Source organism: Centrocercus urophasianus, unplaced genomic scaffold (genome assembly GCF_019232065.1).
Source record: "Centrocercus urophasianus isolate 14NV4802_14NV808 unplaced genomic scaffold, USGS_Curo_1.0 seq_9, whole genome shotgun sequence".
Taxonomy (NCBI): domain Eukaryota; kingdom Metazoa; phylum Chordata; class Aves; order Galliformes; family Phasianidae; genus Centrocercus; species Centrocercus urophasianus.
Window position 1 is genome coordinate 39,936,623 of NW_024885532.1, and position 26,767 is coordinate 39,963,389.

At 45.6% G+C, this 26,767-nt stretch overlaps 1 protein-coding gene across 2 annotated transcripts in view; it reads right to left on the reverse strand.

The window, feature by feature from the left end:
• Positions 1-26,767, reverse strand: part of AMOTL1 (angiomotin like 1) — a 46,588-nt gene that overhangs the window by 12,527 nt on the left and 7,294 nt on the right. For both annotated transcript variants that reach the window (XM_042839284.1, XM_042839282.1), the window contains exons 3-6: positions 19,324-19,606; positions 12,394-12,538; positions 11,237-11,326; positions 4,325-4,470 (exon numbers count right to left, since the gene is read on the reverse strand). In XM_042839284.1, coding sequence (XP_042695218.1) covers positions 4,325-4,470; positions 11,237-11,326; positions 12,394-12,538; positions 19,324-19,606 — 664 coding nt within the window. The remainder of the gene's footprint in view (positions 1-4,324; positions 4,471-11,236; positions 11,327-12,393; positions 12,539-19,323; positions 19,607-26,767) is intronic.

Here is a 26,767-nt window from a genome sequence, read left to right on the forward strand (position 1 = left end):
GTTCATGAAAGACAGGGAACTGCTAGACAGAGTTCAGCAGAGGACCACAAAGACAAAGAGGAGTCTGGAGCATCTCTCTTATGAGGAGAAGAAGCTGGGAGACATGAGAGTGTTCAGCCTGGAGAAGCTTGAGAGGGGATCTTATCAATGCTTATAAATAACTAAAGGGCCAGAATCAAATGGATAGTCCTGGAGTCTTTTCAACGGGGCCAGGTTCTTTTCAGTGGTACTCGGTGACAGACAAGGAGCAACGGGCACAAACAGCAACACAGGAAGTTCCATAAAAACATGAGGAAGAACTTCTTTACTCTGAGGGTGACAGAGCACTGGAACAGGCTGCCCAGGGAGGCTGTGGAGACTCCTTCTATGGAGATACTCAAGACCCACCTGGATGCCTACCTGGATGCAACCTCCTCTAGGGAACCTGCTTTAGCAGGGGCTGGACCTGATGATCTCCAGAGGTCCCTTCCAACCCCCACAATTCTGTGATTGTATGAAAAGCTGGTGGACGTCTGTATAATCTGTTTGCAAACCCCCCAGGAACATGGACACCACAGCCTTTCCCTACAAACGACTTCATGACCTATTTTCCTTTGCTGCTTGAAAACTTTTACCCTAATGCCTAATCTGGCTTTCTCTTTTGCAATTTAAGCAAATTACTTCTTGTTCTGCTTCCAAAGTGTGATCTACTAGAGCAAGAAGCACTTAATGAAACAATTCACGTATTCACAAAATCAGCAAACTTGTCTGAATGCTGCTCTTGTCCCACTGGTTAGGAAAATAAAGATGAAGAGCAAAGGCCAAAAGGGGCTGATCCAAACCTTGTGTCCATGAAGCAAAACAGTCTGAGAGACCAGTGGGTCTTATGAAAAAATTTCTGCTCTGGGAACTAAACTCTGGTTTGAGTTACAGAACAGAGATTGGGAAAAATCTATGGATTTGACTGTAAGAGATGGAGGATTCACTGACTTGCTACGTAGGTTGTTTCCATGTTAATGACTCTTTTCTTCTGGCCTGATTTGCTCAGCTTTAGCTGCCAAACACTGCATCTCATTATCTCACCTCATGTTAAAAAGCGATGTTTAATCTGGCAGACAGCAATCTCTTCTTAATCTTCATGTATAAGGACCCAAGCTCAGCCATCTCTTAATTTTAATTATTCACAGCAAAGAACATCTTCTGGGCTTCAAATAAATTCTATGGCTCTTTCCTGACCTCTCTCCAGTTATTCAGTTGTTTCTCTGACACAATTCCAGCAGCAGTGTCTAAATGACATGTGGTGGTAATACCACCTACATACTTTTGAATTAAATCCTTCTACTAACAAGCACTCAAGATAATGTAGATTTACATAGTATATTATGTTAATTCAACTTAGCAGCTGCTGCTTATTTCTCTTGATTTGAAATGCTTTTAAACTCAATTACATTTTGGTGCTACAAGAAATCTATGTGGAATTACAAAGCAGTGCATGAGGTACAACTCAATAATAATCATCACCTTTATGTGTTTGTTTCTTTCAGTATATCCCAAATTACAACAAGAATACTTGGTTTGAGATGAAGACTCAAAACTTGAAGATTATCTGGTTTGCATATGTGTCAAACTGATCTCCAACAAGCGGAGATCGTTCAAATAGTGGTCTCTTTTAGTGGTGGAACAGACCAAAAGCAAGGTAAAGTGCAATGAGGAGTTTGGGTACATGCTGACAGTCACAGTTTAACCATGCATTGCCCAAGTTGCTTGGCACTGCACTGCACTGAAACCACAGTAGCTGTGAGAAAGCTCATTTAACTCTTCTTAGAATGAAAACCAGGTAAGCACTACTAGCTTAACATGGGTCTGCTGAGGCTGAGGGCTCTGACTAACTCTGGGGAATGTGGTTGCATCACATTCATTCACTGTCAGCCCTTGGATCTAACATGCTCTAGGGCATGTAGGTTACCACCTCTGCAACACCTAACATGCCCCAGACATGAGGTTATCATCTCTGTAACACCTACTGTGCTCCAGCCTTGAGGTTATCACCTCAGTAACACCTAACACGATCTGGGCAGAAGGTCCCTAACCCACCTTGAGCAGAAGATCACTTCCTGAGGAACACCAAACATGTAGGACCTTACCAGATCTCTTCATAGGAATATTTGTCCTCTCTCAGTTTAACTTGTAATTCCCATCCAGCAAAGGCATATTTTTCTTGGAAGACTAGGCTAGGAACTGGCAACTGCAAAGCTTTAAGACACAGAGCCTCGAGACTGCAAATGTATTTACAGGTTAAGGACAGCTTTTTATACCACCTGCCTGAAAATCTGTGTTTATGCTTCTGCTGCTTTCACCAGTGTGTGATTAGCAAGTTGGTATTACCTGCCAGTATCACACTGACACTGTGGAGCAGCCAGAAGCTAAACATGTTTCTTCCCATTCCCTGTGTGATGCTGTGTTTGCAGAAGCAGGTAGTGCTACCTAAAGCATTTCTTTATTCAGCCACTTTATAAGAAAATGTAAACAGAAAAGCTCTGGTTACCTTTAAGGCAAACAGTACCAAGTGAATAATGGACAGATGAAAGCTATACTAGCTCCTGCAGCTATCCCAAAGGGACTGCCCTAAATACACTGGGAAGATGAGCAGTTTAACAGAGCGCTTAATCTTAATGGGATCCTCTTCCTGCTGCTGAGTGTATTTGCCAGAGGCAATGGAGTTTTAAAAAATGTTTTCAAACAAGAAGTCAGAATGGTCTAGTGGCCAGGAACGATACAGCATTCACCTTCAGTACTTGAAAACCACCAGGTTGTGAGTTATCATTAATTAGCCTACAGGAGGGTCTGCCTTGAACTGCATCAAGTTACCTGCCCACTCCTCGCAAGACAACTGGCAGGATTCATCCCCAGGCCAACCTCTGTGAGAGTGCAGCTAGGAAATGAGGCACCAAAGGGAACAGAGCTGACCAACCTTATTCCTCTCTTCCAGTACCTGAAAGGTGCTTACAGTGAGAGCGGGGTAGGTCTCTGCTCACTGGTGACAGGTGACAAGACGAGGGGAAATGGCCTCAAGTTGCGCCAACATAAGTTTAGGTTGGACGTTAGGAAACACTTCTTTACAGAAAGCGTGGTTAAACATTGGAATGGGCTCCCTAGGGAGGTGGTTGAGTCACCGTCCCTGGATGTGTTTAAGAGCTGTTTGGATGTGGTGCTCAGAGATATGATTTAGCAGAGAGTTGTCAGAGTCAGGGTACTATGGTTAGGCTGCGGTTGGACTTGATGATCCTTGAGGTCCCTCCCAACCTGAGTAATTCTATGATTCTATGACCATGCCAGCATTCTGTGCTAGGTGAGCATTCTTCCCCTCACTGATGGAGCCTGCTCAGACAGTCAAAACTTTTAAATTTATTCCCCATAAAACATCTTCCTTCTTTGTTGGTCCCAGGGACTGATATTTCAGGGTCAAAAAGTCCTATTACAACAGTCCTGTCTTATCTGCCAGAGCACACAGGCTTTCAGCTAACTATTATTTGCAACTTCTCATTGAAGGTCCGTAAGGAAAACAATAAATTGAGACTTATTGATCTCCAGTAACAGAGAACTGACATCACTCTTGGTTATTGCTAATACCGAGCATTATTTCCATTTTGAACTTGCTTAGCTTCAGATCCAGCTACTAGATGTTGTACTGTATTTGCCAGTTTGAAGAGCCCTCTGTTCTTAGGATTTGTCCTCCCGTTTGAATACTGATTTTCACTATTGGGCTTACATGACCATTTTTAAGAATGCCTTGGGGGTTTTGCATAGATGACACTTTGGGAGTCTTATGGTACAACAGGTTTTTTCAGCTCTTGGATAAATACTGTAGCTCCAAATCCTGAGGGTCTTGCCTGTAGCCAGATTAGCTCATTCTTTGAAGACCACAATTCACATGCAAAGTTGCTAAGCCCTAGACTGCTGTGCTGCGGTCCTGGAATTCTCTGAGGAGATACGGGATGTACCAGGATCACATGTTTATATCACAGCTCTGAATCAGTGAGTCAGATTTTTGTTTGATATTTCTAAGCCCTACCAATACCTCAGCCATCAACTATTTCAGCTTAGAAATGCTCCCGATTACATGTTGAAAGCTCTGCCTTGAAAACATCTATGGTTGTAGTCTCCTTTAATTGCTTTCCTGGCTCAGTGCTGTACTGCTATGCATTTTCTCTGCTGGACAGACACCACATGGGAGCAGGAAAATGTGCCACATGATGGCCAGAATAGATTCCGGACTGGGATGGAATAAGTCTTATCTGCAAGCTACCATTAGCATCAGAGCAGAGGAATGATGCCCACGCCTCACCTCCTCTTCCAGTTTGATGACTTTGGCTTGAGCATTGTTTAGGGCCTGGTCAAGGATTTCAATGTGCCTGCGCTGATCCTCATTGGCAGAGCGCATGGCTGCCAGCTCCATCTCCAGCTTCTCCTTCTCTTTCAAGTGTTCCTTGTCTGGAAGAAAGACAAGAACATTGTGGATAAGATTTAAAATGACATCAAAAAATAAAGCTAAGTTCAGTCAGCTCTTCTCGCAATTTTCCCTCAGCAACAAAACTCACCATCAATTTTGCTGACAACCTACATACTGAAAAGCTCAGCTCCACCAATGTGAAGTTCTTTACTTAGAGGGCGGTGATGCCCTGGCACAGACTGCCCAGAGAGCTGTGGTGCCCCATCCCTGGAGATGCTTAAGGCCAGGTTGGATCGGGCACTGGGCAGCCTGAGCTGATGGGGGACAACCAGCCCACAGCAGGATGGGAACTGGGTGATCTTTAAGGTCCCTTCCAACCTAAGCTATTCTATGATTCTGTGATCTATCTCTGCTCTGACAGCACTGAGAAACCACTTCAGGAAATACAAATATTGCAATCTGACTGCTGGATCTCCAGTGTCAGACTACAAACAGTTAATAAGGAGAGGAACAGGGGATGGAAGTTTCATTCAGTGAAATCTGAGATTTCAAAATCTGGCCTTCGTTCTGAATCATGGCAAAAATAGAGCATTTGGAAAGCCTCCAAGAAAGAATATTTTCTCCAAAAATTAATTTGGCACCAATTAAACCTTGTTTTGACTTCTGACTTTTTTAAACCCGGTATTACAAAATGCATTTTTTTTTCACTGAAGCAAAAAGTTGCTCCAAAACCAGCAAACTGTGGAAGATCTGCCTCTAACATCCAGTCCCCCCAGCAGGGACACTCAAGTCACGAAGGCCCTCCAGCCACCTCCCCACCAGTCACTGAGGAGGGACAGGACACCTCACATGGCTTTTTTCAGAAACAAACTGCCCCTTGAAGGACCTTATTCTTCCTTAATCATAAGCAGGATACGATCAGCATTAATTTACTCCCTCTTCATTGTGTCTGCAGTGAGGGGAGATGAATACGAGCTGAGCCATGTGGAGCAAGGCACGAATGGCTCAGGTGAGCTCAAACCCATCTGGCCACCTCTCTGTTTGTCCTAAAAGGAGAAGAAATAGAGCACTCAACAAAAACAGATCCAGAAGCAACACAGCAGATCAGCCTCTGCATAGCACTGAGACTGCTGGGCACTCTACTTTGCCGACCAGCACTGGGAACCATCTGAGTAGGACATGGCTTTTGGCTTTCCACATTGGCCAGGAATTTTAAATCTGACACACAGGCCTCATCATTCAACACATTTACTTTGGTCTGATTCACCAGAAGAAACATTACTGTCTATTGTAAGTGTATGAAAGTGTAAATCTGGGAAAACGATCAAGCAGCTCATTTCATTAGAGGGTGAAGAAGCCAGAAGACAAATGCTATTTCAGTCTTGTGGCATTCAAGCATCTCATGCTTGCTGTGCTCTGAGCTTGAAATCTGCCATATGAGGACAGTGCACAACACCAGGACCTGAGACATACACTTACGACTCTCATCCAAAGCACTCCAAGTAAGTTTTCTATTCCCTCCCCTAAAATGAGGATAAGATCATGTTGTACACAGAATGACTGCTGAACCCACTGGAAAGCTGGCAAGAAAAATTTACCTAGCAGCACTTTTCCTACACTGCATTAATTTTTAGTTAGAAAGGACTTCACTGAATATACCTCAAATTCTCACATACATACAAGGCATCCTTGTAAGTAAAAAAATTAGTTTTACTGTACTACACTGTGTATATCCCTTCAATTTTGACATGTGATTTTTACCCAACAGACTCCAGCTAATAACTATTCCTATTTTCTTATGGGCCACTGCCACATCCCATTAAGAGTGGTCTTCTATCACGGCGTAACTGCACCAGTGGACAAGGGAAGAGCCACTAATATCATCTATTTGGACTTCAGTAAGGCCTTTGACACAGTTCTGCACACAGACCTCATGCTTTAACAAAAATTTTTGATCACATCAGTGTTGAAAAGAAAAAGAGAAATGTTTTTATTTGCTTACATCAGCTGAATGAGTGCCCTCAAAGCTACCCATACCTAAACACTATATTATATCTAAATATCAACTTATCTGCCTAACTTAGCAACCATATCAGTATGCCTTGAGCTGTTTTTCTCCTTGCTGCAATACTGCAAAGCAGTGACACTGACAGCCTTTAAGGACACTCCTTGTTCCTGTGGAATGACTGCTGCTGGCGGAAGAAATTATATCAAATAACAGCAGTGAGAACAGAATTTGCCTGCAAGAGATTTGCTGAAAACAGGAATCCCTCGCATACCACATTCCTTGAGGTGTTTCCAACAATCTCTTGTACACAGGTTTATATTTCTCCATGATCACTCTTTGCTCACAGCTGTTAATTCCAACGGTGCTCCAGTGACCATGACTTTCTTAAGCAAAACCTGTGAGACTTCTTAAGACTCCCATCAGTCTTGCAACTCCCAACATGGCAAGCAAGTGGAGGAGCTCCATTGCCTGACATCCACAAGTATGGGCCTATATGACAGCAGCAGTTGCCAGTCCCCAGCAATCTGGCTGATTCACCAGGATGGTCTGAGGCACCAGAGCTGCCTGTTCTTCTCATCCACTTCCATCAAGACTAGGGCAGCCCTGGTGGCCCTGTGACTCCACCTGCAGTGATCAGCAGAAGGACAGGTAAAAATCTGAAGTGAGGACAGGACCTTCTTGCCCATTCTAAAGACATTAGTGATTATCATCCCAAAAATATGTAGAGTGAATGAATAAATAGATCCCATTCACTAAGTTTGGCTGTACTGAAAGGAGATTTTTCGTAGCTTTAGTAGATTCTTCACACATTAACCAGGGCCATGTTGCCAGGTCAAGACTTTGACCAGGTTTGCCAGGTCCATGGAAGCAGCACAGCCAATGTTCATCTGTCCCTCTGCCCTCTGCAGCTTGGTAGTGATAATCTGGGCCAAGCCAAGCATGAAGCTGTAAAGTAGGACTGAGAAATGAAGCATTTCTTTCTGTTCTCACTCTCAAGTCCCAGTGAGAAAACTGGAAAAAAATCCCACACAAAACAAAAATAAAAAGAAGATAAGAATGGGCTCCCCAGATTTATCTGGGCAATCTATTTAACGGGAGGGATAACCAAAGGCTCACTCTCAAAAGAACATTTCTGAAAAGCAGGAGCACAAATGAGTCACCATCTCTTTTCAGCTCATCCAGCATCCAGGATGGGAAGGATGAAGCCTCTCTGTACATTCACCCCAAACACCTCTGCAAGGAGCAGCTCCCCGTGGAGCAGGCTGAGCCCTGGCTGTTGTGTGCATGCCACAAATGCAGCTGCATTCGTACAAACTGGGCTCCTGTGCTGCACAAAATGAGACAACACAGGTCTCCCCCACACTCTTCTCAGGGCTGCATTAACCCCTGCATGCTGGCCAAATGCCAGAGGAGCTGGCTACAAAATGCTCCTCCTGCAGTTTTGCTCATAAATGGCACGTTCCTGGCAGCTCTTGCAAATTTCTGCCATGTAAAGATCGAGGAAAGGCTGAGAAGCTGTAGGAGTTGATGCTCGGGGGAGTTGAAGTCTCTGGATTCGTTTTCTCATACGGTGATTAACAGGGATTTTTTGGTGGAATTAATAGCTGTAATGAATTTCAGTGTATTTAACAAGTGGTTCAGTGTGTGGTTACTCATGGTCACTGACCTAAGGGATGCAGAAAAGTTTCAACTCTGTCCTCCATTATCAGAGAAAGTCACTGCATGGCCAGTGTATGGTAGCTTTCCTTATCCTACAGAAGTAAATCCAGCAGCTCAAAGATGCTTTGATTTACAGGTTGGGCACTGCCATTTCCATGTAGCAGTGAAGCTGTGAATGCCCCATCCCTGGAGATGCTCAAGGCCAGGTTGGATGGGCCCTGAGCAGCCTGAGCTGGTGCAGGGCAAACAGCCCATGGCAGAGAATTGGAGCAGGGTGGGCTTTAAGGTTCCTCCCAACCTAAGGCATTCCATGTTTCTATGATTCTATGTCATGAAGCAGAAGCCAGGGAGAGTTTGACCTTCACAAGTTGAAAACTGTCACTGGTCTTCCATTCCAGTTTCTTTTGGAGGGCAGGGGAAGTCATGTGGAACAGATGGGTTTTTTTTATACAACACACTCTCTTCAGGCTCCTGCTCCCTGTGCACATGCCCTTGTTCTGGGGAAACGAGAGCAGCAGCTTTCCCATCTTCCACGTGTGCTCCTCAGGGCTGTGAAACAACAGAGCAAGGGTTTCCCCTTCTTTAACTCCCAGAACTTGCACTGATTATTTCCTATTTTAATACCAAAGGACTTTCAGTCTGCCCAGAACACCACTCTGAAAAACATCTACTGAGTGTTTTTTTTTGCTAGGTTCATTTGATGGGAACATTTCTTCATCTGGGATTTTTAGGCTGGAGATATGTGCACAAGTGCTGCACAGCACATCCACAGCACACTGCCACGAAGCACGAGGCTTTACTACGATACTATGAAAACTGTCTGCACATCCCCACTGATGGGCCCAGAGCCATGCAGGGTAAACTCAGATGGATGCAGTCTCCAGTCTGCCTCAGACACCTGAGAAAACAGTCCCTTGGAGGAACCCCTGCTCTGACAGAGGGGCTCTAAGTCCAGAAATCCCAGAAAAATACACAAAATTCTCAGACTCCACCAAAATAAATTCTTCCTGTGATACGCACGTCCTAAGCTTTCTCTTTGTCCTGTGCCTTTGAAATCATCCTCAGTCTCTCCCTTTTTGCAGCACCTGTCTGCCTTCTGCCTCCTTCTGATGCCTGTATGGGCCCAGACACCTTCATCGGTCACTGCTTCATGTCTTTCCTTAAATGAGCCCTTTTAACTGAAAAAACATCACATAATTACGATGAAACTAACAGGTTGTGAGTTCTCTACTGTGCCACATACTATGGTAGCATTTTTCATTCCACACAAATGCCGAGCACTTAATTCTTTGAGGTGTGCAGCCTGGCTTATGACAAAGAATAGGAGCTGTTGTCACCTTCTGTCCCCATCTCAGAGTGCATGACTGCGCCGCACTGCTGCACTGCTGACAGGGACTGCTGCAAAGAACTGAGAAGTGATGCCTGCAAGGCATATTTCAGGGTGCTTTTCCTATTAGCAGAGTGCTAGCACAATATTAATTCTGTGGTTGAAAAAACAAAACAAGCACAAGACCGGCTTAAAAATGGTAACATTTAGGAAGGTGCTAATGTTGGAGTCTTTCTATGCAGCTTTTGGTTTGGGGATGTTAAGGGCCATGTTTTCAAGTCGTTTTCTATAAACTTGTGAGCCCTCAGAGGAATGTTTGAGGCTGATACCCTGCTATTGAGCTCATCACCGTATGCCACAGCAGCCCTGAGAACACAACTGAAGGGGAACCTGCTTTACATGTGCCCACTTTTCTATTCTTGGAAGCGCTCTGCATCACATTGGTAACATTTAGCTCTCTGGCCTGGACAGGAGAACTCCAAGCATTCAGCCTGTCTTACGTGATAGGATCCAAAAAGCTATATTTGCTCATAAGCTGAGGATTGATGGCAGCAATACGCCAAGTGCACAGCACGAAGTTTTACTGCTCATATTTAACATTAGAAGCACAGAGCATGTTTATATGCTGGAAAACAACTCAATTCAGTGCATTCTGGGGATTTACCTCCCTTTGCTGATACCATCACACACAACTACTGCCAGGCTATCTCTATATGAAGACAGCAGATCTCAATCTGCAATTTGCTCTGTGCAACGTACCCTGTTTAAACTCCAAAGGAGACAAATTGACATAGCAATGCTATTTTCTTAACAGACCAACCACGTAGATGCACAGCAGTATCTACACGCTCTGGTAGCATCTGCTAATATAGCAAAGCTAACACAGTCATAGAAAAGATAACTAGATTCTCTTCTATTCTCTTCACAGTGTTGCTGTGCTGGTGCCATTGGCACAGGCAGGAGCTACGAGGAGGTTCACCTGCACTTGGGCTGGCAGCAAGGCACACTGAGTGCTCTTAATAACCCGCAGTTAGAGGAGATGGCTGGCTCTCAGCTAACAATTTGCAGTTGCAGCTCATCCTCCAAGAAAGCTCTCAGTGTAGTAAATAAAACAAGAAGGATGAGCTGTACACTGGGTTTTGCTTCAGTAGGATTTAAGCCCACAAGGGCTTGGTCAAGCCAAGCCTTTCAGAATGCATACTACAGGTGCTCAGGATATGTAAGAGGTGATATGTGTCAGACAGCATCCAGCTGCTCAGGTTTTGGTTTGCTTGGTCACCATCAGCACACAGTGGGACATGCTGCAGAACTGTGCTCAGTCATTAAGGAAGCCTAAAATTTGATTAGAAGGGGCAGCAGAAACCATGAAATCTTTCTTTCTGTAGCCCTTTGAGAAAATGAAGGCCCAGCTCTGCTCTTCCACCTGCTAGTCAACCCATGGCACTGACAAGTCAAAAGAGGTTGCTCTGAGCTTTTCCCAGCCAAGAGAAGAATTTGGCATCTCTAAAAATTATGTTCTTTGAAAGATGATTCCTGCAAGCAACACTCTGCAATTTCAGATAAATATTCATCAAAAATAAACTAAGTTATGATACCATTAACTCCCACTGCCTGATTCTGGAGCTCAGATAAAAAAAAACACTCCAAAACAATCCAGTCTGCAGCTTAAATCAGAATATATGATGAATTAGCTGACTAGAACCAAGCCATAAGGAGAATAACAATTAATAGCAAGGCATTTACCTTCACTTCAGTACATATACATGGGTGTGTACACATATGTACCTTGAAAATAGATTAACACAGTACTCACTCTGAGTGACATAAAGGCCCTCTGTTGACTTATCCTCATGCCCATCGAAGTCTCTGCTGGCAAGCTGCCTGTTGGCTGTCTCCAGTCGTTCTACACAAAACAGGAAATAATTTAAGTATAAATATATGTATATAAAATTGTAGGCCAACCAAAAAAATAAGATGTGTGCCAGCAGTACAGTATAAATAGACTCTCTAAAGGAGAGTGTTTAAACGGAGGCTGACACATTCATAAAAGATGAGACCTTTGACCTCTTCCATGAAGCTGTGCTGTTCAGACTTACAGAAGCTGGGGAGGGGGGGGAACCTCCGCCATCTGCAGCTAATATGTCCAAGCAGTTCATTTCTCATGCTGTCCAAAATGTGCAATACACTTGCCATCTGACTTCACCCAGCTCTACAGGGAGATGGGTAACTTTCTACGGTGGAATGTGGTGCTGCTAGATGCCCTGGGGGAAGGCAGACACCTTGGTGACACCAATCCTTGGGATCCTGCTCCTTTGCCATGACAGGGATTCTGCAGCCAGGGATGACTTTCTATTGGAAGGGCAGCTAGAAGAAGGACGTGACTTCCCTGAACCACTGCCAGCTGCCTTTTGGCACCCATCTCCACAAAACAGACCAGTCAGACTCCTCGTAGGAGTCTACACAAAGCATTTCATTGCACGAAGACGTATCCATGTAATCCATCAGGCACCTGGACAGGTAACAGTTACTCCATTTTCATTCCCAAAAGGATATGCTCTCAATTTCATTTGTTTTCAGTACTAAAAAGAGATACCCTTTGATACTTGCTACTTCTTTGCTAAGATGCTGAACTTTGAGATATATGGGTTACACAGTGTTGGTCTACACAGGAACTTGCTCACTAAGCTCACTAAGGCTGGATGCGACTTTGGGACTGGCGGTCAAACTGACAATTGCAAGTACTACATGCAAAGGCATCATTCAAAGCTGCCTTTCATATTTTGCCGGAAGGTTTATCTACAACCAGCGGAGTGACAGCAGTTCTGTCTTATGCCAATAAGCAGGACCTGATTTCTCAAGGTTATCTAAAACATGTGAAAATACTCCTCTAAAGCCTGCTACTCTGGAGTTTGTGGAAAGTGAAGCACCACGTCAGCTGTGGAAAAAATCAAACACACAAATTTAACATACCACGGAGATCCCTGTTGAAATCATGAAGTCTCCTAATCTCTCCTTCCAGTTTGTTTCTCATCGCTTTGTCCAGAGACTCCCTCTTAGTAGTGGTCTTGACCAGGCCCTCATAAGCTTCTGAAATCCTCTGAATCTCTATTTCAAACTAGAGGAGAAAGAGGAGAGAGAGCTCCCATGAACGCCCAGTAGGAAAGCATCCCATTCTAGCATTCACAGAATCATAGAATGGCTTGGGTTGGAAAGGACCATAAATACCATCCAGGTCCAGCCATGGGCAGGGTTGCCACCCATTAGACCAGTTTGCCCAGGGCCTCATCCAACCTGGTTTTGGCACTCTCCCAGAGCATTTTGATGGGGCACAGGTGCTGGGGTGATACCTGTGCCAAATGTCACACCAACCACTGGCTCTAAAATGAGAAATCCTACACACCACCAGAAATGTTATAGGCTTGACTCTGACCTGATTTCAGCTCTGAACTACTGTAGACCAATCCTTTATTTCCTTGGCTGAAGACTGCTCCGCAAAGGAAGAAACTCTCTACAACAGACCAAAACAATTGTTTCGGATTTCCAATCTTTTAAACACAATCTCCTTGACTTCTGGAAAATTTGTATCTTAAAACCTAAACCCAAAAGACTGATAGGAGGACAACTCCAGGCAGGCTTTTGTTGTTCTGGTCAAACAGATTCAGCTCTTTTAATCAGCTAGATTAACGTAAGGTATTACAGCTCAGCTGAACTCACCGCTGAAGGAATGATTAACATCAAGGTGGGAATCTGCTCCTGCATGCCTCACTCTTGTGTTTGTGGAGAAAAGCCTGATAATGTGCATGGGCTGGAAAACCAAGAGATATATATAGCCTTCCACATACCTTTCTAAATCTGGTGCTTTTTTAGCTCCTTCAGCCATTGGTGGGATGGACTGGTGATTTGTGAAGCCAGAGTGCAGGCCCACCTCTACCTAACTCTCTCCAGGGCTCATTAAGCTTTAGCTTTAATTTGCCAGCTGCAGCAGTAGCAGAATACAAGCTCCAGCACCAGGGATGCAGTCACCCCTCAGGAACCTACAGGCAGACTACAGCAGCCTGAACCCACACTTCCTTGATGCCAGGGCCAGACACAGCCTTAGGCACCTCTGATCCACACACAGAGCAAAGCCTGTAGAGCTTGCACCTAAGGGATGTTGGGGATGCCCAGTTCCCCAGATTTCTGCTGTCAGCTCATTTAGGCACAAAAACTAAAACAAATGAGAAGATACAAAGCCAAAGACACCAGCACTGAGACCACCCTGTGACCCCCGCACCTCTGGATCAGCAGCTGACCTTGCTCACACCACATCACCTATCTCACACAGGTGGTGATTTACCAGCTTGCAGGTATTTCACACACACAAGCTGCTTTCCAAAATGCGTGACAGCATTGGAACCATAGGCACATTAATTTCAGCCAGTAATTCTCTGTGGCTCCATGAGGAGATTGAAGTGGTTTTATCCCATACTGTGACACTTTTTCTTGAGTGAACTACAAACTATTATTCTGACTTTCCATTTTTGTTTTTCAAAGCAGGACCACCAGGAAGTCCTGCTACATTTCAGATGATCAAACCTAGAAAAGTAGGTCCCTCCTTCTTCCACTCCGCTGGGACAAGAACAGACAACAAATGTGTTTCCCCCATGGGGACAGCACACTCAGAGGAACGCTGCGTAAAACCTACCTGCATTGCTGTAAAGCACATGCAAAGATTCCTTTTATCCTTTCCTGGCAGTGAACTTATTTCCCATCAACAAGAAATCAGTATTAAAAATATCATGCACTAGAAAAAATCTTCATTTAAAACTCAGCCTGAATCTGACTGTGGTTCAAAAACAGACAAGGAGTTCTCTTTTGCATGGAATCAAAAACTGATTTGGGTTGAAAAGGACCTTAAAGACCACCGAGTTCCACCCCTCCTACCATGGATAGGGACACCTTCTACTAGGGCAGGTTGCCCAAAGCCCTGTGCAATCTGTCCTTTTTGAGGGATGGGATATCAACAGCTTCTTTGGGAAACCTTTTCCAGTACCTTGCCACCCTCTAAATAAAGCAGTTCTTCCAAAAGTCTCATTGACATCTCCCTCCTTTTAGCTTAAAGCCATTAGCTCTCGCCTTATCACTATACTTCTGGATAAAGAGCCCCACTCCAGTACCTTTCTAGTGTAATTATGTGTATTTTTCCTCACACACATAACAACACAAGCTTACACAAGCATGAACCTTTATGAGAAAATCTGTTTTGTGTGAATTTTGCAGAATCAGAGCATATCAAGTAGTTACTCAAATAACAGCACAGTTGCAGCTACTTAGGGCTATGGCTTTTCCTTTGGATCAGTGTGACCTCTGATAGCTTTACTCCTGCAAGTAGTTAGAGGCTATCTATACTCAAGCTACCCTGCATCATTCTCTGTGACCATTTACAGAAAACAAGCTTCTCTAACTCTCCCTTGGAACAAAGATTTGGCTCAGCAAAATTAATTTTCAAGGAATGCCCCTTTATTCATAACATGATCCCAGGAGGACACCGTGCTCAGTTGGGTGCCCCAAGATCTTTTGTGCTTTCCTTCTCACACTCAGCTGTTATCCGAAGCAGACGATGCCTGCTCCAGAGAGCTCCTACCACAGCAGAGCAGATTTTCCAACACAGCAGGGATTTCCCCAGCACAACAGCCCTGCCTCACACTGCTGGTTACTGTGGGGGCTCTGCTCTGCTCAGTCTCTGCTGAGATACCCATCTTTCCCAAAGGGCGTCACCATGCAAGCTGCCTCCATCCACAGAGGCAAAGACTTCAGCAAAAACCTCCATCAGCAATGAATAAAATTACAGGACAGCAGAACAGTTATAAGTTATGCTGACGTTTCTGAGCAGCTCTGAGACTTCCTTTCTTTTCTTCTGCTGAGGCTGCATCTAGAACTGACCTACTCAAACAACCTCCAGAAACACATGGGAAAGCACCAGCCCAGCAATTAAAGCTCAGCAAGGTTTGTCCACCAAAAAGCAGCAGAAAAAGCAATGCTCTGCTTTACTGAAAAAGCTAAAAATAATGTGCGCCCTTCCCCTCCAGCTCTTTTTGATAAGAAAACCAGACACCACATCAAGCAGCACAGGGATTAATCGTTGCCTCTGCCTCTCTGCAGAATGTCTGTTCAGACATGACTTAGAATCTGACAGCCCTCTAGGTTGATCCGCTCATGTGAACGCTCGGGGAGCTCTGCGTCAAGCTGATTTTCTCTCTCTGATTTCTTCTCCTAATTCTGTTAAGAGAATAGAAGTGCAGGGAGGGTTGCCCTACATAGAATAACTTTGGTACACACAGACAAAAAGAAGTACTTCTCATAACTTTTCCACTTTCAGCAACAGAGAAGACCTTCCACACCCAACATACAGAATTCAACTCCATTGGTTTTTCAGATGTGGTGTTCAGCTGTGGGAACACAGAAGGACCTGCCCTGGCCACGTGCTCAAACACGGAAAAAAAACCCACAGATAGCATAATGTGTGTGAAGGTTTTGGTTCAGGAAATTTTCCTGAAGAAAGAATGCACTTGAGCACGTGTTTTGCTTTAAGAGTCTGCTTACATTCCCGCAAAGTCAATGGGATTCGAGTCCACGCTCTGTTGACTGAAGTGAGACTTCAGCCCCATGCCTGAATACCTTTCTGTTGGTGTCTGATGCAATCAGCTTGCAGGGCATCCAAAATAAAGAGCAAGCCATTTCTAGGAGTGTGAAAGGGAAGCTGAATGTTTTTAGGGCATCATACATAGCTTCTACTGAACAACGCAGCTTTTGTGAAATTAATAAATGGAATATTTACTTTTGCCCACAAAGGCCACGGGGAAGCCTTTACAGCTATACTCACAAGTAATGCTGCTGAAAAAATGTTTTGACTAACTTTAGGAAATTCTGTGAATACAGCACAGAGGAGGTTGCAAAATTAGCAGCAGCTACAAAACAACATATCTCTTTTTAAACCTTTCTGGACTTTCTAGTCAAAGATTTCCCCAAATCTGGGTCTTGAGACATGGTCTCTCAGTGCTGGCTCTCCTGTAGAAATGTGTCTCTGATATAACACAGCACAGAAAAACAGAACTCCTAAATTCAGAGAGAGAAGACCAGAAGCCTAATGTCATTTCTGCCTATGTGGTGAGAAGTCATAAATGAAAAAGTAGCACAGGATCCTAAATTAGAATGGGAATTAAAATAGTTCAGTTGGAAGAGACCTACAAAGACCATCTAGGCCAATTGCCTGACCACTCCAGGACTAACCAAAAGTGTATTATTGAGAGCATTACCTAAATGCCTTTTGAACACTGACAGCCATGGGGCATCAACCACTTCAGTGGGAAGTCTGTCCTAGTATCTGACCTCTCTTACAAGTGACCGGACCCATTCACTCGCACCCTTTGAGCTCTGCCCTCCAGCCAGTTCCCTTCCCAGCACAGGGTGAACCTCTTCATCTCACAGCTGGACAATCCATGCAGAAGGATATTCTGCTATGAGGTACTCTATCTAATGTCCAGAAAGATTACCACTGCCTTCTTTTAATTCACCAAGCTTACCTTACCATAGAAGGAGATCAAATTTAATTAAAGGAGGACTTTGCCATCATGAAGCCATGTCGACAATGTCTGACAATAGCCTTATTCTGTGCCCTTCAGTAGCACCTAGGATAACTTTCTCCATGGCTTTTTAGGTACTGAGTTTACACTAACAGGTCCGTAGTTTCCAGAGTCTTTCATGTCTTTCTTGTAGACAGACTGCTATCTTCCAATCAGCAGGAACCTTCCTGGACTCTCAGGACCTTCGGTAAATAGTTGAGAGGGATCCAGCTATAACATCTGCTAAATCTCTCTGTACTCTGGGATGAATGCCATCCGACTCCAAGGATTTACAAGCCATCAGCTGATACAACTGGTCCCTGACAATTTCCATGACCATACATGAAAAGTCACTGCTCCCCTCAGTCACAATCCTCCAACTCAGAGGACTGGGCAACTCAAGATCTACTAAGGCAAAAAGGCATCCTTACTTGTTAGGTGTCCATAAAGTATCAGCTCAATGTTTCCTTTTTGCTATTGACATAATTCTGTTGTCTGACACCACACTGGCCAATATCAATCCAAACTGAATTTGTTTTTTCTTGTTTTCTCCCTGCAGATGAGAACCACAGCTCTATAATTTTCCTGTGAAGCCAGATCTTGCTTCCAGAGATCATATTCTTTCTTTTTCCTAATAATTACCAGGAGGAGTTCCTTATTCAGCCAGACCAGTCATCTGTCCCAATTGCTTGCCTTGTAGCACAGTGGTGATTGCTGGTTCCTGGGCTTTTAGAAGGTGGTTCTCCAAAACTGATCAGCTTTCATGGACCCCTAGACTCTCCAGAGCAGATGCAAATGAGTTCCCTGAGAAGCTTAAAGTTTGCTCTCTTAAAATCCAGGATGACAATCCTGGGGACTGTTATTTCTCATTACTCCAAAGATTTTGAACTCAACTAATTAATCCATGATCACTGTTGCCAAGAGAACCTAGCTACCTCCACATCTCCCACAAGGCCTTCCCTATTCTTAAGAAACAGATCCCAGAGGGCATCTTTCCTAGCTGGCTTACTAAATACTTGTGACAGGAAGTTATCTTCAGTATGCTTTAGAAATTTCCCAGACTTGCCTGTCAAAGCAGTACGGTATTCCAGTTTATGTAAATAATTCATATGGTCCTGGGCCCCAGGGACCCAAAGCCAGCAGGCTTGGGAGCACCTCTGTATCAACTTTGGTGAGACCTCACTTTTAAACAACATCTGCTTTATCTAATTTTCAACTGTCTTTCCTTGTCAACCTAGGCAGTGCATGAGACATCACCTTTCTTCGCTGAAAATGCCCACTGTGCATACAGGAAAGAGGGTACAGGAGCTCTTCACAAATGGTTTTTTGAGCAAATATTTACCAGATTCATTCAGACAAAGTGACAGTTGTTTTTGAACCAAAACATTCAAACACAGCTATCTAAGATTAGCTTTTAGGAATTCAGAGCAATCACTGAAGACCTCTCTGATAATCACACTATCCAAACCATGTCTTTTGGTTGTCCAACCACACCAATCTTCAAACTACATCAACCCCATCACTGTCTGCTAAGCTTTCATAGAGTGGAGTGCCATGCTAGCTCATTGTATGAAACACTCAGGATAGCCGTGGTCATGCTCTTCAAATGCTTCTTGTATACAGCTCTACTGCCTGTGCAACTTGGCTGCCCTAGAACACCCTGCCTGCATGAGGCACATTCCAGCAAAGCTGTCACGGAACATACGGCTTGCGTCGTAAGGGACCTTAAAGATCATCTAGTTCCAATATCCCTGCTAAAGGTCAGGTTGTCACCCAGTACATCGGGGTCCCATTCAATTTGGCCTTGAAAACCTCCAGGAATGGGGCATTCACAGCTTCTCATCCAGAGGGTAGTGACACATTGGAACAGGTAGCCCAAGGAGGCTGTGGATGCTCCATGCCTGCAGGCATTCAAGACCAGCCTGAATGTGGCTCTGGGCAGCCTGGTCTGGTGGTTGGTGACCCTGCACAAAGCAGACGGGTTGAAACACGACGATCATTGTGGTCCTTTCAACTCAGGCCATTCTATGATTGTATGATTTTCTGAGCAATCAGAGAAGGATGGAAAGTTCCCAAATGAAGGATGCTTGATGAGCTGCCTTGCTACACCCTACAGGCAGAGGAGCCTGTGGGCACCGGGGCACGGTATTACGCTTACGGGACACCACCACTGAGAGGCAGTGGTGAGAGACTGCTCACTGGTATGTTCCCATTGCAGCGACAGAGCCATGAACAATCTCTTGAGGAACCCAAATGCAGGAGCACTGAGACTGTTCCCTATCCCCACACCTTCACGTACCTTCTGCAGCTTGTCTGCCTTCTCATAGTAGCCCTCCAGCTCCTGCCGCAGCACGTGGTTCTCCTCGGAGAGCATCTCCACCATCTGCTGCGCCCTCTCCACGATGGCGAAGGCGTCGGGTGTCAGCTGCTGGCCAGGTGGCACAGGTGGCTGGGCAGTGGAGGGGGCTGGCAGTGGAGGCAAGGAGCCTGGAAGCAGAGGGCCCGCAGCGGAGGAGGCCTGCGAGGACATGGGGCTGTGCTGCTGGGCCGGCGGCGGCGGGAAGGGAGGCTGGCATTGTCGGCTGCAGGAAAGCACAGGCAGGGATGTGTTAGAGCTGCTCACCCTCAAGATGCACACACGGGCTTCCATATAATTACTGCAGGGTTTATTAATAGGGTTATAACTGTACAGTCATGATTTAGTCGCTCCTAAATACCAACAGTCGCAGCAGGCACTGGGTAAATTGTCTCCTCGCCTGTTGTTGACATTGATGTATGCATCTGGTGCGAAGGGATAAAGGAAGCATTGAGTCAAAAGCAGCATTTTTAACAAGGTGCACAGCTAATATTTCAGCCCTCTGCCAGCCTCTCCCTGCCCCCACCTCAGCACAAACCCCATCACAGAGTAGCTTAAGCCCACGGCTGTGACTGGAGCACAAGGGATGCATTACTCACCTTTCAAAAACTGCCCCCTGCCTGGAGCGAGCCGAGGGGCTGAGCAGCCAAATTTGGAGGTGAAAGAAAGTGATGTGAGCAAAGCAGTGTCCCTGTACGACTTTAGTGAGCATCAAAGGGAAGGGCTGCTGCAGAGCTGCTGGAAGCACAGCCTGATCAGTCATCCCGTGCAGTGAAAGCTGGGTGAGACCTCATTGTGTCACTCCACGACAAATGGCATCCATCACCCACCAGCCTTATACCAGGGTGAAGAGCCCTTGCAAACTGCTTGTGGGCTGTGCTTCCTGGTGAGAGATTGCTCTTTAATCCTCCACAGCCAGTTGGCAGTGGCTGGAGGATAACCCAGGAGCACGTTTTGGCAGGGAGGGTAATCCTGAAGCTGGTGCTCAGGTAGGACCACAGTTACGGAATGGATTGTGTTGGAAGGGACCCCAAAGATTAGCTAGTTGGGCAGGGTTGCCACCCATTAAATTAGGCGTTTGACCAGACCACCCAGGGCCCCATCCAACCTGACCATGAACACCTCCAACAATATGGCAATACCTCTAGAGAGGGGGTGCAAGTCATTCCCTGACTTCCATTCTGCCTTTCACTCCTGCAAGATCAACAAGCAACACAAACCCTCTTTACAAAGGGAGAACTGAGGCAGAGAGGAGCTCAAAGCTTCTCCCATCCCTCCAGACACACCCAGCCAGGCCAGTTTTGACCTTGGGGACCTGGCCAAGGTAGGCAGCCACACGCAGAGCTCCTCAGCCAAGACACCAAAACTAAAACACAGGCTCCAAAATCAACATAATTTCTCATTAAGTGGCTCAGCCTAGGCCACATTTTCTCTGCTCTACCTCAAGACCTACAAGGCATATTCTAGCTCAACCTGAAGTCCAGCAATCAAGCACTCTTTAAGAGGTGTATTCTGGCTTCATCGCAAGCTGTCGGCCTTGCACAGCCCACACTGCCCTTATCTCCATACCGTAAGGAGATCTAGCGGATGGATGCCTTTACCCTCACAGATCTATGAAGACTGTTCTGCAGGCAGACAGTTTTGTGCTATATAAATACATAATAAATATGATGACTGCTGTGTACACAGCATCTCAAACAGGGGTTTTCAAAAACTCCCAGCGTTGACCTCATTCTGCTTCCAATGATAATAACCCATCACTACCTGCAATTGCAGCAGAACAAGATGAAAAGTGAGCACACTTTTAAAATCCTGCCCTAAAAGCTAACAGACTGAAAATGAGCTCCCTCCGGCCTCAGGATGGCTTTCACCTGCCCCGAGCAGCCCTGCCCTGAGGCTGGCTGTCCCCTTCTGAGGGGCGCAGCATTCAGCCATGCCTGCAGGAAGGTCTGCTGCCTTAGCACAAAGAGGGGCACGGTGGAGGCAGGGTGCCACTCCAGCTCAGTGTGCCAGGAGGCCTCGGTCCCCTGCATTTGTCATCAGCCACAGCGCCAGAAAGGAAAGGAGTGTGCGCACCCCTCCCATGGTGACTTCCTGGCCGGTGGGCCTGCAGGCCACAGCCTTCAGACTGAGCTCAGCAAAGCCTGGGCTGCAAAAGGAGCCCCAATTTCCATTAAAATGTCCTCAGTGTGATGGGTCTGAGGCAGCTCCAGAGCTACACACCAGGTTAAAATGCTGGACTTGCTCACCTGTTTTTGCAGTTTGCTGCCTTTGCAGGCAGTCACAAAACCATGGAATGGTTTGGGGTTGAAAGGGACCGCTGGAAGTTTGGTGCAGCTCCCTTACAGCTTTTAGGTGTCTGCAAGAAGACCCAACAGCCTCTCTGGGCAAACTGTGTCAGTCCTCCATCTACCATACAGCATTGAAGCACATCCTGGAAATTCTGAAATCTCCCTATTGCTGTTTGTGTTCACTGCCTCCTGTCCTGACACTGGGCACCACTAACAAGAGTCTGGTTCCATCCTTTTTACACTCTCCCCTCAGGTATTTATGGACATTGATGAGACGGGAAGTTCTTTACTATGAGAGTGGTGAGGTGCTGGAACAGCTGCCCAGAGAGGTTGCGGATGCCCCATCCCTGGAGGTGTTCAAGGCCAGATTGGATGGGGCCCTGGGCAACCTGGTCTAGTATATGGGGAGGCTGTTGGACCTGCCTGTGGTAGGCAGGTTGAAGATTCATGATCCTTGAGGTCCCTTAAACCCGGGCCATTCTGTGAGATCCCTGAGCCTCCCCTTCTTCAGACTGAACAGTCCAGATGTAATCCTTTCCTCATAGCAGAGGTACTCCACTCCCTCATCACACTGGTGACTCTCTCCAGCATGCCTATACCTCTACTGTTCTGGGGGGTGCAGAACTGCACACAGGACTCCAGGTGTGGCCTCACCAATGCTGAGCAGAGGAGAAGCATCACCTCCCTCACCCTGCTGGCAACGCTCTGCCTGATGCAGTGCAGGATGCTGCAGTGCCAGCCTTCTTAGCATCAAGAGTTAACTCAGCATCAAGGGCACATTGCTGACTCATGTTCAGCTTGGTGTCTCCCAGGTCCTTTCCTGCCAGGCTGCTTTCAGCTGGTTGGCTCCCACCACATCCTTACGAAAAAATCACAGGGGTTGCAGGGGTTGGAAGGGACCTCTGGAAACAATCAGGTCCAATCCTCTGCTAAAGCAGGTTCTCTACAGCAGGTTACAAAAGAATCAACCAGACAGCTCTTGAATATCTCCAGAGAAGGAGACTCCACAAGCTCTCTGGGCAGCCTGTCCAGTGCTCTGTCACAACTGAGCCATGTTGGCATGGATTTTGCTGCTGCCATGGCCAAAGGACAAGGATACAATGCCTAGCCAAGACAGGCAGTAACTGCTCCTCTAAATCCACTGGATCTACAGAAAAATATCTGCTGCCAGCTGAAATATTTGTGCAGAAACAGACCCACAGAGGGAGAACAGATCAGTATCTGTTGCACAGAAGGGCAATGAATCTGTGAAAAGTCTGGAGCACAAGTCTGTGGAGCTGAGGGAACTGGGATTGTTCAGTCTGGAGGAGACTCAGGGAAGTCCTTATCACTCTAAAACTTACAGGAGGTTGTGGTAAGGTGGGGGTTGGCCTCTTCTCCCAGATAACTGATGAAAGGTAATAGCCTTAAGTTGTGCTAGGGGAGGTTCAGGTTGGGTATTAGGAACAATTTATTCTCAGAAAGAGTGGTGAGGCATTGGCACAGGCTGCCCAGGGAGGTGGTGCAACCACCATCCCTGGAGGTGTTCAGGACCCATGGAGATGTGGCACTGAGGAACGTGGTTAGTAAGCATGGTGGGGATGGGCTGATGGTTGGACCAGGTGATATTAAAGGTCTTTTCAACCCTAACGTTTCTATGATCTGATTCAGCTGCTAGTTGCAGAGACCATTTTAATCCAGGGAAATTTCTTACTGCTCAGAGCACAGGAGGTGGAGGCAGCACTGAGATCACCAGGAAGACTGGGTACAGCATGGAAGCTGTAAGGACTGTGTTAGCGTAGCTGCTTGGCTCTGCTCCCTCTGGATTCATGGGGAAACTTGAAGCATCCATCTCCCCTTCACAAAGATGTCCTGCAAAAAGTCTGTGAGGCTAAAGCCCCAACAGCACTGTTTCTCAGAGTCCATAAGCACACTGAAATCAGGCATGTACACAGTGAGCAGCCTCATGCAAACATCTTCAGCAGCTGAGTCCTCTCCGTCCTCACCGCTTCTGCCTGCAGCTGGGTCTGGGCCTCACAGCAGCTGCTCCAGGGGTCACAGTGAGCTAAGGGCTTGTTTTATCTCCCTGAGACCAACCAACACCACGTGGCACAGCCCTCACAGTATCTTCACAGGGATCTTGCACTCATGCAGGACTGAAATACTGTTCACTTGAAAAACTGCACAACAAACAATACCATAAGCAGTGGAACAAGGGATGTCACTCACAATGCAAAAGGTGCTCCACAAACTTGTGCAAATGCAGCTGACAGCCAGTCTGCACTGTGGTGTGTTACCACAATTAGTGCAGCTAAGTGGGAGCTAGCTCTGTCAAAACAAAAGGCAGCTGGTTTAACACATGTAAAAGCCCTGCTGTCTGGGCACAGTTATATTGCTATGAAGGACACGCTACAGATACAGATTTTCTCACTTCTGTATGGGAATAGCTTTGAGCAACATAACACACTTTTCAATTGATCTCTGAATCTAATCCAGGTGAGATACAGTGATTTTTCTTTCCTTTTTCATGATCAAGTACTGCGATCTCCTGTTGTAGATACACCCTCTGAACACCTGAGACTGTACTTGTGGGAAATCCAACCTCCCATCACTAACCTTTTCACACACGCTTCATCTGCTTGGCTTTATTCCCAAGAGTGAGGAGAGGTGCTCAGGACCTCCATTCTCTTGAAGGGTGAATCACACACTGAGTTATTATAGGTTAGCAGCAACAGTCAGACCCCAGCATCCTTACAGCTGGGGCTGCAGGAGAAATTCTCTGAAGCGTTCTCCAACTTGGGACATAGAACCAGAACACACACAGCTCCTTCTGAAGCATGGCTGTTCAACATAATGGGCATTACCCAGTTCCAGCTTCCCTTTTACTTATTTAATCTGTCCTAGTTTAATTATGACTTAGTCAACGGTGAAGTGCCTCAATGTGTATACGATGAAATCAACACAGCAAGTCAAGTTAATAAATCAATATTTGTAGGAATAGGAGCTTTGTTCACATTCGACCTCTTTAGAACTCAAAAGAAACAAAGCAATCAGGATTATCCTGAACTCCTTTGGACTTAGCAAAGAATGACATTCTCAAAATGTTTTTGCTGTACTTTAAACACTGATCTTGCTCTACATTAGAGCAGGCTAAAACCTTTCAGCCAAGCACAGTTCCATCAAAAATTGTCCTTTTTAAAAGCATGAAACTGGGGGATATCCCAAGGTTTGGATAGGCTGCAACACCGCAGCAACATTTATATTGAAAACATAATTTTGCTGGCATTCTTCTAGAAATAGGGCTTCTATTAATTTCTGCAATGTTAATTTCTGCAATGCAATGCAGAAAATGAAAAAAGAAAGAAATTGGCTTCTAGCATAGAGAGACACAAGAAGGCAGACAGACCTGTGATCCCTAGGATCACTACGCTGCACTGTCTCACATGATATACAGCTTGCAGCATATGTAACAGCTTGCAATACAGTTTCTTCAGCAAAACTCTTCACCACGGACCTCACTGCCGTAAGAAATCTCACAGAATTCAGCAAGGCCATCCACAACCCTACATTCAGACACAGCCTTAACACACCTGTTGGAACTCCTTGGGAAGAGAAAGGTCAACACAAGACTGCTGAGGGCAATGTGTAACTGAATAAAGGAATCAGAAACCAACTAATGGTAAAGTCTACTCACTGACTCCCAGGCAATCACAAATACAGAAAAGCTACTGCTCAATAAAGCAAGGCAGCATTCAGAAGTAATGAAACTAAAATCCTTGGGAATGTTCTGGGAGGGAAAGTCTACCTTCGTACTGGTTCAGGTACAACTCAGGTCACCTCTGTGCAGGGACAGAAAACAGACAGCTGAGTAAGGATGTAGGCTGCAACCTACCGTGATGACCTGGAAGCATTCAATGCCAGGCTGTGTGGGGCTGCGAGCAACCTGATCTAGAGAGAGGTGTCCCCACCTATAGCAGGGCTGGATCTAGGTGATCTTAAAAGTCCCTTCCAACCCAAACCATTCTAAGACTTACAATAGTATTTAAAATGCCCCTCCAATCTCTGTAGCTTATCTTTCTCTGAATGCTTTGCCTTCCCTAGCCTTCAGGGCAGACTGGCTTGTTCAGCTTTCACAGCATTTCACCTCACATCCTTATCTGCTGTGGATGCTGCACCTAAATGCAGTGATACCTACACATGGGGAAAAGGCAGGACATCAGAGAAGTCAGTAAGCCCAGTCTGCTGGTCATGGTGCAAGGAAACAGCCTAGATATCCATTACTAAATGCTGATGCTGCCAGAAACAGGAGAAGACTTTCAGTAGCCAAAGCACAGTCTTTATAATATCCTGTTTTATGGGAAAAGCAACAGTCCAAGCACTCTGGTTTATTTCAAAACCAATTTGCACACTTGGACTCATCTCTAGAATTCACTGTTTTGTTAGTGATGCCTGTTAGTGCTGGAAAGTTGTCATCCAACTACTTTGGAGGTGATTGTGTTATGTTCTGCATGGAAAAATCATTTAAAAAGACACACCATATCTGCCTTAAGTCGAACCAGAGGAGGTTCAGGTTGGATATTAGGAAACATTTTTTTCTCAGGTAGAGTGGTGATGCAGTGGCACAGGCTGCCCAGGGAGGTGGTACAGTCACTGTCTCTGGAGGTGTTCAGGATCCGTGGAGATGTGGTAAGTGGGCATGGTGGGGTGGGCTGGGATTAGACTAAGTAACCTTAGGGGCCTTCTCCAGCCTTAATGATTCTGCGATTAAACATATCCTCCACAGTTAAAAAGGATACCTTATTTCTTCACAGGGAGTCACATGAAGAATAAACATCCTTTCTAAAGCCCAGTTAATTTCCAGCAAAGGAAAAGGTGTGCTCCTCAGCCCCATTTTTCTGCACCTTCACAGAAGATGCAACTGAGATAAAAGCAGAGGAGAATGAGAAATGACACTGGCTTCACAAAAGCTGCTGGAACAGTTTCATCTCTTCTTTATTTTACTGAAAGACAGACTAGACCAGGAGATGATAGAAATCTCTTCTGCAGGGACACTGTCAGCCTCCAGGACATGATGCAAGCCTTCAGCCTTCCCTGTGGATGCCAGCATCCACACCAGC